Below are 14970 nucleotides of genomic sequence, written 5' to 3'. Positions count from 1 at the left end.
GCGGCTGGTAGTTTAGCGCGGCTTCGTAAAAGGAGCCCTAAGTCTCATGGACCTGCAAACTACTCAGGACTCAGATTTTATGAGAGCTTAGATGTTTTTTGAGACACAGGCAGCATCACCACAGATCTAATCAAGTACGGCGACATTTGTATGCTATTTTGACCTGATTTGTGAGTTTGTTTTGAACTGTGATAAGATTTTTTTTTTTTCAATGAAAACTGAGCATCTATAATAATAAAACGCTAAGCGCGCATGCGCACTCTCACCGCGTGTTCCCTGAGGTCTGATTTGTCGGGATGTGCCGGCAAGAGTGTGCATGCACGCTTACTACGTATCCAAAGGTGCGCTAGAGACGCGACTGGCGCGTTTGGCGGCGGGACAGTTAGAGGCAGCCACAGAGGAGGAAAATAAAAGTGTACCATAGTCGTCAGAGGGCGCGGGGCAGTGGTCCGGGAGTGACAGAAAAGGAGAAACGAGAGTTGGTGTCACTCGGAGACGGCCGCCACAGCTCCTGTCACCGCCTAGGCCTCCTGGCTACTCACACGCACCCTCCGAAGGGCTGGGGCACAAAGAGCGCCTCCTGCCCCCCCCCAGTATGAAACGAGAAACGGAGCCGGCCCGGCCTCCGCGACAGACCCAAGGAGCACAGCAACTTTCTGCCCCAGCTCTTGTGCTGACCCTGCCGCCGGGACCCGAGTCCTTTGCCGCCCCACCCCTTCCCTTCCCTTCCCACGGTCCCGACTACGAACCTGGCAATTCCAGCAGCGTGTGCAGCAGTCTTCACACGCAGCTTCGGGCCCTTCTACTGCCCTGATTTACTCTGGCACGTCCCTGATGACATCATCAGAGACGCGGCAGAGCAAATCAGGGCAGTAGAAGGACCCGAAGCTTTGTATGAGTTGCATCAGTGAAACATATAAACTTGGTTGTGTGAACAAACTTGTCCGATCATTCTAAATTTAAAAGTTGTTGTTTGATGATAAATGAAAGAATGTTTAGATATTTTTCTTTATTTTGAAAAGAGACTTGATCATTCTAATTCAGGAGAATAATTATGTGAGTGGAATTTACTGCTTTGTTTTGAATATCAACTTTATGGACTTTTTTACCCCTCCCCTTTACAAAACCACATGAGGCTTATAATGCCGGTCAGCGCACTGAATGCTCCGATGCTCATAGGAACTCTATACCACTGAAAGGGATAAGGACAGGTAGAAGAAAGAAAAGGGGAAGAGAGAAGTACAGGGAGAAACTTAGAGGGGGGGAACTTGCCCTGTTGCTCCACACATTTCATAAGCCACCAGTCACCATGAATAAACATAGTTGTTTCTACCTGAAAGATGACAATCCAAGCATAGCCGATGTTGTCAAAATTGATGGCCCCTTTGTGGGGGTTGGTGCTGCTGGTGCGGCAGATATTATAATACTGATTCCAATTCACGCACATCCCACTGACGTTGAAGTCCTGCCGAATGGCGTTGTAGTAATAATAATCCTCTTTGTCCAAGCAGCATTCGTGCCCTCGATCTTTCATCACCGGGATCTCGTGACATCCCATGATGCCGTTGTCACCAGACAGGGAGCAGATGAAGGGCATCTCATCATCTTCCTCGGGCTGGTAGTAAGGTGGGAGGGTGATATCCCCTTGTCTGAATGCACACAGATATGACATGAGCAGGAGCCCTTATTAAAGGTATGGAAACAACAATCTATTTGCAAGATCTTACTTTCTGTGGTTCTGGGGCAGAGAAAATACTTATTTTAACCCTTTATTTGGCACTGTTGCTCTCATTCAACATCAAGTTACTTAAACCAGCAGTTTTCACCATCTGCCAATTTAGAACATTTTATTGAAGAAATGCAATAAATATACAATAATATAATACAGTAAAATTCATTACATTTAGGGCTCCTTTTACGAAGCTACGTTAGCCGCTTTATCACACGGGACTTTTCATTACGTGCTAACCCCTGCGCTAGCCGAAAAACTACCGCCTGCTCAAGAGGAGGCGGTAGCAGCTAGCGTGGCCGGCAGTTTAGCGTGCGCTATTAAGCGCGTTTAAATCGCTAATGCGGCTTTGTAAAAAGAGCCCTTAAATTTACCATATTAACTTCTAATAAATGTTTATCATTCCTTCAAACACCATCTGCCAATTAAAGGGTTAAATATCTTTGCACTAAAAAAAAGGCACAGTTGTTACACTGCCTAATGAAAAACAACAAAACTACTGAAAATGGCATGGAATTAAAAAGGTTTCTTCAGCAGAGATAAACCCCATATTCCTGAGAGATTGCCTTGGGGAGATTTAACGCTGATACAATCCCACGAAGCTTGCAGACTAGACATGGCAGGAAAAACGTACTGCTAGCTCCTAAGAAACAACAATGGGCTGAAAATATTAGAGCACATAAACACCTGAAATGAAGCTGAGGAAGAGAAAGTGGCATTTAGGATGCAGCATTTGTCTTTTACATGCATTCAGCATCCTGAACCTTTGTCATCAGCAATAAATGAAGCCCACACGCTGTACTCCTCAAAATGTGTGCCAGCAGCAGTGACATTTCAAGCTGGAAGGGTTTTGTGAAAGGTTTTCCCTACCCACACCCTTCAAAGTATCTCCAGACTGAATCATCATCAAGTGGTCAGCATGACCTCCATTTCGGTCTACTAAATGCATGTTTTTTCTTGTTATCACTTTATCTGGCATCTTTTTTTCTCTCTCCTTTGAAGCATAGAGATACCATTTGATAACTGCTTTTCAAGTGGCTTGCCTTTCTTTGGGATTGAGCATGGCTCCGTCTGCATTAAGGGTGATATAACTGGGTTTAGTATGAACTTTGAACACTGGACAAATACTGAGAAGGAATTTAAATTGAATTATTAGGGCTCACAGCCTTCCTTCTGTCCATCCCCATCTTCTCTCCCCAGATCTACCACCATTCTACTATATATAGGCTGTTATTTCAGAAATATATCCATGTGTAAATAGCACATTTGGAGCCTCTTTTACAAAGCCGTGCAGCCAAATGCCGCGCTGCAAATGCTCCGACGCCCATTCAGTTCCTGTGAGTGTCGAAGCATTTACGGCCTGCGCTGCCGGCTTTTGTTAAAAAGGGGGTTGCATAAGTATTTTGCATACATGTGTAAATACCAGTATCAGAAAGACACTTTTTACAAGTGGATACCCACACCATTTCAAGGGAACACATGTATCTAGGGAAAAATTCCCATGTAGGATTTTAAAGCAGTGCTTTTTTTGCCTAGGGATTTACATGAGGAATTTGCGAGCATAATTCATTCCATAAGCATGCTTGTAATCCAAAGCACTCGTATATCAAAGCAAATTTCCCCATAGGAAATAATGGAAACTCAGATGATTCATTCCACAACCCAAAATCTTTCATACTAAATACTATGGGCTCCTTTTATGAAGGTGCGCTAGCGTTTTTAGCACACGCTACACAGAAAATACGCCATCTCTATGGAGGCGTTAGCATGTAGTGCGCTTGCTAAAACCACTATAGCTCCTTCATAAAAGGAGTCCTATATGTACTTATATTGCAAGACCTCGCTCGTTTAGAACAGTCACTACCAGGGCAGGATTAACCAATAGGCCAAGTAGGCACGTGCCTAGGGCCTGAAATGGTCAGGGGGGCCTGATGAAGGAAGGCATCAACATTGTTTTTTCAAAATGGCAATGGGCCCCTCCAGCATCGATTGGCAACGTGCCCCCCCCCCGATCAGCAACGCAGGCCTCACCCCGATTGGCAACGCAGCCCATCCTCGTCCTCCTTGAGACCGACTCGAACCTCACTAACCTCTCCACGAACATATCCTCATGCATAAAGAACCTCCAATCCTGGGCATTCACAATGCATATGAAACTAAACGAGTCCAAAACAAAACTCCTTTGGCTCGGCCCAAAATTAGACCATCTACCTTCCTCCATCCCATTGTCCTCCGGCCCCCCATTACAGCTCGAGTTCTCAAGCAAAGTTCTGGGTGTCACCTTAGACTCTTCTCTATCCTTCAACGAACATCTCCAATCCCTGGTGAAGAAATGCTTCTTCAGCCTTCACATGCTAAGGAAAGTCAGACCCTATTTTCACCAAAAACACTTCGCAGTCCTAGTACAATCCATCATCCTCTCCAGATTGGATTACTGCAATTCTATCTACCTCAGCCTAACCAAGAAAAGCCTCCACAGACTTCAGCGGATTCAGAACGCCGCAGCTAAGCTTGTTTTCGCGAAAAGCAAATTTGATCACTTCTCACCACTCCTATCTAAGCTCCATTGGCTCCCAGTAATCCCCAGGATCCACTTCAAATGTGCATGTCTGGCCTACAAGATCCTACATGGCATCCTTCCTGCCGTTATCCCTCTATCCTGGAACTCCCCAACCTCTACTTCCTCCAGATCCTCCCAAATTTTTAAACTATCCTTCCCTTCCATAAAAGGTATTTCCCATGTAGGCAAACTTGGGTCATCCCTCCCCTTTAGAATCACTGAGATCTGGAATAACCTCACCTCCCCTCTCCGAACCTCAAGCTCCCTCCAACTCTTCCGCAAACACCTAAAAACCTGGCTATTCTCAAAACTGTAACACTTCCCCCCTCTTAGGCCTCTCACCTTCCCCCTTTACACCTAACTCTTTAATCTTTCCACTGTAGTTCCTTTCTCATCCTTCTTCCTGTAAACCGTGCCGAGCTCCGCATTCGTGAAGATGGTGCGGTATATAAACCCAAGGTTTAGTTTAGTTTAGCCCATTCCCCCATCGACGGAAAGTAAGCAACGCGTGTAAGAAAAGCAACGGGAACTGTAATTGTGCAAGCGGTGCTGCTTGCCCAAAGCTTCCCTCTGATGTAGCTTCCTGTTTCCGCCTAGGTGCATGGTGGGGTGGGGCAGGGCAGGGGGACACAGTGTACTTGTGTGCCTAGGGGCCTTTGACAAATTAATCCTGCCCTAGTCACTAAACTCCCGCAGCGTCAGAGAGAGAAGAACCATCGGTTCAGTTGTGATGTGTTTATACTGTATGTACTTGTATTGCAAGACCTTGCTTGAATATCAAGTTAAAATTTAATAAAATGTTTTGCTTGTCTTGCAAAACAAACGTAGAAGGACCAACAGAGTCTGCAGTGAGAAATACGAAAGCAAAACAAGGAAAACTGCAGGCACACGTACATTGATGCAGGCTAAATTTATTCTATCAAATAGTTCAATGCGGTTAACAGTACCACATTAAAACAAACCAAGGGACCCGACACGGTCCGTGTTTCGTTTAACACGCCTTCATCAGGGGTCCCAGGTTGGTAAGCAATAACCTGTGAACCAACAGAAGCCGTGAAGTAGCATGTTATGTAGGAGACTATTTTATGGCATCTGGAGCAATGGATGACTGAATTCAGACTAAAGCTAAATTCAGAGAAAACAAAATTTTTTATAGCATCGCCACACCCACTTGACACTAAAGCATCATTGTGCATCAATAACCTTAGTTATCCCATTCAACCCACTCTGAAGATATTGGGAGTAACACTGGACCAGAGCCTGACCATGAAAGACCAGGTAGATTCCCTGATTAGAAAGATCTTTCTCACCCTCTGGAAGCTCCGGTCCATCAGAGCTTACTTCGATGTCCCATCATTTAGAATTCTGGTACAATCTCTCATACTGAATCAACTCGATTATTGTAACATCGCCTATCTGACACTCTCCCAGAAGAACATGTGGCGATTGCAACTGGTACAAAATGCATTGGTTAGGTTACTTTGTGGACTGAAGAAGTTTGATCACGTGACTGGCACGATCAGCTCAGTGGCCCAGCAACCTACCCACCCCCCACCGCAACCATCAAGGCAGGAGAGATGGCTCATCTCCCCTGTCGCCTGTCGCAATGCAATCACCCCTCTATCCGAACTGCCGTGACCCGCGGCAGGAGAGATGTCCAATCTCTCCTACTTTGGACAAGTAGCCAAAAAGCACGGTACAGCTGGAGCAATTTCACCACCTTGGAGCATTAGGTTGCAAAGCCCCCCCCCCCCCCCCAGTTTAAGCCCACTTGACACAGGTCCTGCTCATCCCCTCAAGTTCAAGCTTCCCCTCTTCCACCCCTCACTCAGCTCACAGGTAGTTCTTGCCTCCTCAAAGGGCTACTTTGATACCATTGATGATCTGGGGATCTTCACACCAGAATAATCCCCAGTCGCTCCTGTCCAGTCCAGAGTCACATCCAAAATGGCACCCCCAGTGGTAGACTTGCATGACTACAGCTAGGGGGTCATATTTTCATATAAGGGACTCTGCAGGTTGCTGAATCTGGTGGTAAATCATGGCACGGTAAAAAGCAAACTTTTACCACACATTGATGAATTCCCCCCCTTAATGACAAAGAGGAGGTTGGTCTAGACCAGCAGTCTCAAACTCAAACTCTTTGCAGGGCCACATTTTGGATTTGTAGGTACTTGGAGGGCCGCAGAAAAAATAGTTAATGTCTTATTAAAGAAATGACATCTTTGCATGAGGTAAAACTCGATATAGTTTATAAATCTTTCCTTAATTGCTTCTGATAATTTCAGCTATACACAGAAGTTTAGAAAGTTTTTCACTTTCTACATGTTGCACTGCTTTCAGCTGTGTATAGCTGAAATTATCAGAAGCAATTAAGGAAAGATTTATAAATTATAAAGAGTTTTACCTCCTGCAAAATTGTGATTTAGATTCTAATCTAAAGTATCAACTGCAAGAGACAAGATTTTGGTGTTGTCCTCTAGGCTTTTTTGTAGAGGGGAGAATCAATATCCGACTTATGCCTGGAAAACTTTTGCCTTAAGTGTCCGGTGGTCGCGTCCACAACCGCTTTCAGCTCTCACCTCCTCCAGCACCGGACACAACCGCCATCTTACATCAAACAGTCACCGTCAGGAGAAGTGCCGAATTTTGCGAGAATTCACGAGATTGTGTACACACGCACAAGCTGTACTGCCTCCAATGGTTACCTTACGTTCTGGAACGTTGCCCACCTCACTGCTGTAACCTCACACAAGCGCTTTCCTGCGACTGTACGCGATTGTCCTCTCCACTCCACCTCATAATCGCGTATAGACGCAGGAAAGCGCTTGTGTGAGGTTACAGCAGTGAGGTGGGCAATGTTCCAGAACAATGGTAACATTATCAAGGGCCTCAAAATAGTTCCTGGCGGGCCGCATGCGGCCTGTGGGCCACAAGTTTGAGACCACTGGTCTAGACCTATTATGGGATGCTCTAAAGGCTGTAGTGAGAGGCAGATTAGTGATGTGAGTTGCTAGAAAGAAGAAACAGAAACTGATGTAGAGAGAGAACATAAGAAAAAAGGGTCTAAGTTCTTTTTGTACTTATGTTTTTTATGTGTTCCAAAAACCAATAAAATTTATTTTGAACTAAAAAAAAAAAAGAATAGAGTTAAAAACATAACAAATGAAGAACTTGGATTTCCAGCTGAGGAGAATCATTCTGAATCGCTATGAATCTGTTATTAAGCAAGGAAATTACAAGATCAAATGCAGTGATAAGCCTTCATAAAAATCAAATGAGCTCAGGGAGAGCTAATCTTTAGGGATGATCAAATTAGTGAATGCTTTGCTGACTACTGTATTCTTGAACCCTATAAGGCCAATTCTATAACTGAGCACTGGCATTCATGCACCTCTTGCATGTGTAAATGGACAGTGTAATAGCATTTATGTGCATAAGTGCACACTTACCTATGAATATAACAACAGAGCACCTAAATATTATTCTGTAATGATGCACATTAGAGCAATCTATATATATAAAATCGGAGGTATGTATGTGTGTATGTATGTGTGTGTGTATGTGCCGCGATCACGCAAAAACGGCTTGACCGATTTGAACGAAACTTGGTATGCAGATCCCTCACTACCTGGGATGATATGTTCTGGGGGTCTCGCGGCCCACCTGCACACGTGGGCGGAGCTACAAACATAAAATCAGATTTCACCCATTCATGTCAATGGAAAAAATGTAAAAAGCTGCCATTCTCACAGTAATTCAAAAACGGCTTAACCGATTTGAACAAAACTTGGTATGCAGATCCCTCACTACCTGGGGTGATATGTTCTGGGGGTCTCGTGGCCCACCTGCACACGTGGGCGGAGCTAAAAACAGAAAATCAGATTTCACCCATTCATGTTAATGGAAAAAATGTAAAAAGCTGCCATTCTCACAGTAATTCAAAAACGGCTTGACCGATTTGAACGAAACTTGGTATGCAGATCCCTCACTACCTGGGGTGATATGTTCTGGGGGTCTCGCGGCCCACCTGCACATGTGGGCGGAGCTACAAACAGTAAATCAGATTTCACCCATTCATGTCAATGGAATAAATGTAAAAAGCTGCCATTCTCACTGTAATTCAAAAACGGCTTGACCGATTTGAACGAAACTTGGTATGCAGATCCCTCACTACCTGGGGTGATATGTTCTGGGGGTCTCGCGGCCCACAACTCTATGTTGCTTGCTCAAGGGTGGGTTCACCCAAGAATTTATATGTTCTTGCTCCAGGAGGTGAAACTAAAAATGTTGTTTATAATCACGTTTTGCGTTAGTTGTATTGTATTCATTTTGTCAAATATTTCACATTATAATTTGAATATTGTACTTTTTATTAAGCTGTAAAAAAATAATTTCATTCACCACTATAAAGTATCTTTATTTGAATCCATTTACAGTGTTATTGCTATAATTAAATACCCGTGCAACGCCGGGACATCAGCTAGTAGTACATAAATACAAAGGGCATTCACACAGGGGTGGTACATAAATGTGTCTCCCAGTTACATATGAAACGTACTTCTCTCGGACCTCCCGCACACCCATCTCTCGCCTCTTAAATCTGTTCAAAATTCTGCTGCACGACTCATATTCTGTAAGAACCGCTATTCTCACATTACCCCTCTCCTCAAGTCACTTCATTGGCTCCCCATCCATTTCCGAATACAATTTAAACTCCTCTTGCTGACCTACAAGTGCATTCACTCTGAAGCCCTCCCCAGTATCTCTCTTCACTTATTTCCCCCTATGCTCCTCTCCGTGATCTCTGTTCATCGGGCAAGCCCCTTTTATAGAAACATAGAAACTTAGAAAATGATGGCAGAAAAGGGCCACGGCCCATCAAGTCTGCCCACTCTAATGACCCACCCCCCCTAACTTCTTCCACTAAGAGATCCCACATGCTTATCCCATTTTTTCTTAAAATCTGGCATGCTGCTGGCCTCAATTACCTGCAGTGGAAGATCATTCCAATGATCAACCACCCTTACGGTGAAGAAATACTTCCTGGTGTCGCCATGAAATTTCCCGCCCCTGATTTTCAGCGGATGCCCTCTTGTGGCCGTGGGTCCTTTAAGAAAAAAGATATCATCTTCCACTTCGATACGGCACGTGATATATTTGAAAGTCTCAATCATGTCTCCCCTCTCTCTGCGTTCCTCGACTGAGTATAGCTGCAATTTACTCAGCCGTTCCTCATCCTGGTGGCCATTCGCTGAACCGATTTAGCTCTCAGCACATCTTTTTGGTAATGTGGCCTCCAGAATTGTACACAAAATTCCAGATGAGGTCTCACCATGGATCTGTACAACGACATTATGACTTTGGGCTTCCGGCTGACGAAACTTCTACGGATACAACCCATCATTTGTCTAGCCTTGGATGAAGCTTTCTCCACTTGATTGGCAGTTTTCATGTCTTCACTAATGATCACTCCTAAGTCTTGATCTGCTGCAGTCCTAGCTAAGGTTTCACCATTTAGGGTGTAAGTTCTGCATGGATTTCTGTGCCCTTCTCTTCTACTGCCAACTCCAGACTCCGTCTCTTCTTTCTTGCGGCACCATATGCCTGGAACAGGCTGCCTGAATTAATATGTCGTGCTCCATCTCGAGTATTCAAATCTAAGCTAAAAGCCCACTTTTTAAAACTGCTTTCAACTCTTAACTCCCACTCACTGTTGTCAGATACTTATACTCACTGTATCATTTTCTCCAGATTGTAAGCTCATCTTATCAGGGACTGTCTATTGTATGTTAAAATGTACAGAGCTGCGTATGCCTTTTCAGCACTATAGAAATAATAAATAGCAGTAGTAGTAAACTTACAGAAGACTGTAAATTACCCACGACCCTGTCACGTTTACAAGTCCATACTTAATGCCAGCTGTAACTGTGTGTGTATGTTAGATGCTGTTGACTCGGGTTTGAGTCCTAGCGATTTGATGAATTACAGATCCAAAAAGAAGTCAGTTTTGTGATAGTCCAACAAGGTCCTCCAGCACCATCCATCCCCATAGTTGTCTTCAACATATTCAACCTTCTAGTTGCAGGGAACCCTCTTCGCCTGCTTCCTTCAGTCTATCGCTACTTGTGGCAATTCACCTTAAGTTGTATTAGAATTTTTGATGTAAAACATGTATATGTATGCTTTGCTTTTGCATCTCATTATCACTTAACCCACAGTAACGTAAATATCACCACAGAATTTTTTGTTAGCATTAGGGCCATTCAAGTTGTGTTAAGGGCCAAATAAAGTGACTAAAAGTCCTGACGCTACAGGATGAATTCCCCCCCTAAATTCCATGTAATCCTTTTTGCAATGATTGACCATTTCTACTATCATTTTGTCAATGAGCAAATGAATCTCCAGTAGAGGCCTCCCACATTGGTACACGATCAGTTCATCTTGTAGTTTCAGTTCTCACCACTGCCTATCTTCATATGTGTGTGTGTGTGTGTTGGGGGGGGCAATATAAAGTGAAATTTATTTCTGTTGAACTAACCGTTTTCCATATATCAGTTAATTGGTATCTGTCCTACTCTTTAAAGCTTTACATGCAATTGCCAAAGAGTCCTTTCTCTCCCTTCTTCTTATACTTGAGGTTCTATACCTAGTGTGACCATATGGCTCCAGAAAAAAGGGGACGGATTGAGACATCTGGGTTTTACTTCCATTGAAAGCAACCAAGATGTCTCAATCTGTTCTCCTTACTTCCATTGCTTTCAATGGAAGTAAAACCCGGATGTCTCAATCCGTCCCCTTTTTTTCTGGAGCCATATGGTCACACTATCTATACCACATAAAATCCTCCCTAACTATTATGGTTCCCTTAGCTTTGTGGTGCAACCCCCTCTCTCAGCTGTTTCCAGTAGAGGACTTGCTCAGATCACAGACATACTTTTCCCTACTTAGATGGAAATTAATGCTCAAACAGCCCGTTTCTGTACCAGACTGCCTTTCATTTTTGCTCTTCTGATGCATAGATTTACCATTCAACACCTTGGAGAGCAGGGGAATTTCTGAACCCTAATTCCACTTTGCATTGAAGTGTGACATATATCAGGTAACTCATGTAGATCATTGCGGATTTGGGCAGATACCGTGGTGTGGTTGATATTAGGAAAGCACTTACGTGGTCAGCAATAGGTGCTGGTTGCACATGTGGTTTTGTTTAGTAATCATCTGCCAGCCAAAATTTATAAGCTGGTATACAGCCAAACTTTATCTGTGTAACTTGAGAAGAGGCCAAGGATAGCCAGTGAAAACATAATTGGCTTTGAATATCGGTGCTCCTTGTGCCAATCCATGTTGGCTTGTCCCTTTATAACAGGTCTAATCATATGGCCAGCAATTTTGTTTTTCAGAACAGATTCTACCATTTTTCTAAGCATGGACAGTCTGTAGTTTCCCAGATCATTCTTGAACCCTTTCTGAAAACCAGCATTATGCTGGTGACCAGTGGTCCATCGTGCCCAGCAGTCCGCTCCCGCAGCGGAACCTAGGTCAAAGACCAGTGCTCTAAATGAGTCCAGCCTCACCTGCGTACATTCAGATACTGTAGCTGATTTTAATAATAAGACTACAGACTACTATTGATTTTGGTCCTGATATTCAAAAGATTTATGCTTTCAACTTTGTGAGTTATGCTCCTAAATGCCTCTTGCAAAATTTATTAACAGCGTTAATTTCTGAATCATACTTAGTGACTGACAGCAGAGGTGGATTTAGGCGAGTGGGGGGGAATTTTCAGCAGTAAGCTCATAAATTAGCCTCCTAAATCTAGGAAAATTAAGAGCAGGCTTATTTATAAGCATAAGTGGACAGTGACTCAGATATTCGGGAAGGCTAAAGTGGGGCAGGGCTAAGGTGAGGCTAGGATGAGCATGCCTGGGCTGAATATTGAGGTGGGGGGGGGGGGCATCTTACTTCCTTGCCCAGCAACCTGGAACACAGTGAGTTATCTTTTACAAGTTTCAAGATAGAACTCAAAACCTGGATTTTTTAAAATCAGGTTTACACATAATACAACTCAGTTCCAACAACTGTAACCTGCCCTCAATCCTCCCTTCCACTTTCTCCTTTTCACCTTCTTTAACATTTCTCCTTTCTAAGCAGCAACAGCAATTCTCCTCTTACCCTTTCTCTTCTTTTTCCGTCCTCCCTTAGCCCCTTCTTTTCCTTTACCCCTGTAATTTCCTTATTGCCTTACTTTCCTATTCTCTTCCTAACCTTGGCATAAGAACATAAGAATAGCCCCACTGGGTCAGACCAATGGTCCATCAAGCCCAGTAGCCCGTTCTCACGGTGGCCAATCCAGGTCACTAGTACCTGGCCAAAACCCAAGGTATAGCAATATTCCATGCTACCAATACAGGGCAAAAAGTGGCTTCCCCCATGTCTTCCTCAATAACAGGCTATGGACTTTTCCTCCAGGAAGGCTTATTATACCACCTGTACCTATGAAGACCTAAATGGTTTACAAAACTAAAATGATAAAAGAACAGGAAAAGAATGTGATTAATCCACTAGGAAAGCAAAACATTAAACACACACACACACACACACACACACACACACACACACACACACACACACACACACACACATTGTGGAATATGAACTGAACTTCAAATTGAATTATGCAAATTGCTCCTCTTGTTCGTTAATGTATTAAAGTGAAAAGTGCAATGACTGGGAATGGTGCTGTGTTGAAAGAGATGAGCACGTACAGCTACTGTGGTAACCATTTCTGAGCACTATCACTAGAACACAATATTTAGAGGTGAAGGAGAAGTTAGAAGTTGGGAAAAGATTATGCTGAATTTGTAAAATTATACAATATTTTCAGAACTAACCTTGACTTCTGTGGTTGATCTGTGGTGGATTCCAGCAGGCCCGACCAATTCACAACATCAAAAAATTCTAATGAGGGCGATCGGAGGAACGCTCCCCCTTTGCCCGCACAGATTGCTAGTGTGCGATCCTGATGTATGCGCAGACCATCTGCTTTCCCTGCAGATGGTCTGCACATGCGTTTTTGTGTCTAGTTTTTTTTTGTTTTTTTTTTAAATCGGGCCCCGAATCTCCTGGGTTTTTTAAATTTTACTTTTGTAGCCCAGCGAACCCGTGGTTTTAACCCTCTGTAAACCCACGGGTTAACCACAGGCTCGCAGTGCGGCAGCCAGGAGAGATTCAGGCAGCGATTCGGGGGAGATTAGGGCTGATCTTATACAGCAAACACTACCCTGAGCCTGAGCAGAAAATAAAAACAAAGGCAAAGCATTACTGGGTCTGAATCACACAGATTGTAGACACTGGGAAGCTGGCGCCCAAAGCTTCAACACTCCACCCTTCTCTTGTTCTGTCTTTATATTATATTATTTAATTGTTATTCCTCCCCCCCCAAATAAAAAAGGGGTGGAGAAGATTTTTTAAAATATTTTTCTGCCTGTCTGGAGCTCTCTCCACCCTAGTCCTCCAGTATACACATGGGTGCTCAGCATTATTCTCCCAGCAGAAGTGCTAACAGATGTCCTGAAATGGTGCTGAGATTTGAACTCAGCATGCTCAAAGGCCTGAGAGACTGAAATGTTCAGAGACGACATCATTTCCATTCTCATCTCCAGAGGGACTGAAAGTAAAATCAGTTTGATCCAGCATCATGATTAACAGACCGTATTAATGGTGATCAGCCCCATCTGTGTCATTTGTTTTTTTACTGGTGTGTGTGTGTTTCAGCACTGAATATCTAGGTATGTGCGACTCAGACGTTAATTGGGAACAGGCCAATATTCAAACTAGTGCCCGGTTAACTTATTGCATAAAGTTAGGACAGCTGTTTTGTTGTCCTGAATTTATGTGGTTACTTAGCTTGGTGTCTTGCAGGCTTTGCGCAACCGTGGCACACTAAACATGTTGGGTGTGGTTCGAAGCATCCGGAAGTGTGTGGACATTGGCACGATGATGTCATGCACATGCACGATGCCATCATGTCGATGTCCGCGCATGTGCAAAGGCCCTCCAGAAGAGGTGCATAAGTGCCAATCTACAAGATTCATGCCATAATCATTTGGTGTATAAATTTGAAGGGGGCCCTCGTGTGGACAGAGAGTGGGTGGGTCCTGGGTTTGTGTCTGAGTAATGCATAGAAGTTATCGAATACTATAAGTTACGTGAACTTCAGGGCATGCCTAGGTTCCAATTGATGACTTCAATTGATGTGGCGTAATTGTTGGTGCATCCCTTCCAACTTACACTCATTCTATAACTGAATCTTGGCGCCCAGATACTGTTATAAAATTAGTGCTAAGAACACGGCATTGGGGTGTTTAAATTGTAGTGCCAATTTATGGAATTCCACCTTTGTCCTTTCTCAACGTTTGTGACAATTATTTGTTTCTGGTGCTCTGTTCACTTAGGCCTTATGTTAGGCACCTATTTTGGAGGTCCCAACTAGATAGGCGCCTGTCTAAATTGAACAACAAGCCCAATTAAGCTTTTTATTTGAAACTTAGGCGCCTATAAAGAAAGAGCGATTCTGTAACAAGGCGCCTCTAAAAATTTAGGCGATCTTCAAAAAATAGGTGCTATGCATGTTAGGTGTGAGCGTGGCTTCATGGTAGGCACCTTGTTACAGAATCGC

At 43.7% G+C, this 14970-nt stretch overlaps 1 protein-coding gene across 7 annotated transcripts in view; it reads right to left on the bottom strand.

Annotated features, from left to right (window-relative positions):
- The window catches only part of CACNA1I (calcium voltage-gated channel subunit alpha1 I), a 1298213-nt gene that overhangs the window by 407741 nt on the left and 875502 nt on the right, over window positions 1-14970 (bottom strand). For all 7 annotated transcript variants that reach the window (XM_033929511.1, XM_033929508.1, XM_033929510.1 and 4 more), the window contains one exon: window positions 1334-1649. In XM_033929511.1, coding sequence (XP_033785402.1) covers window positions 1334-1649 — 316 coding nt within the window. The remainder of the gene's footprint in view (window positions 1-1333; window positions 1650-14970) is intronic.

The sequence above is a fragment of the Geotrypetes seraphini genome, chromosome 2 (genome assembly GCF_902459505.1).
Source record: "Geotrypetes seraphini chromosome 2, aGeoSer1.1, whole genome shotgun sequence".
Classification (NCBI taxonomy): Eukaryota; Metazoa; Chordata; class Amphibia; order Gymnophiona; family Dermophiidae; genus Geotrypetes; species Geotrypetes seraphini.
The sequence above is the reverse complement of the archived record's forward strand: the minus strand, read 5'-3'. Positions and strand labels throughout refer to the sequence as shown.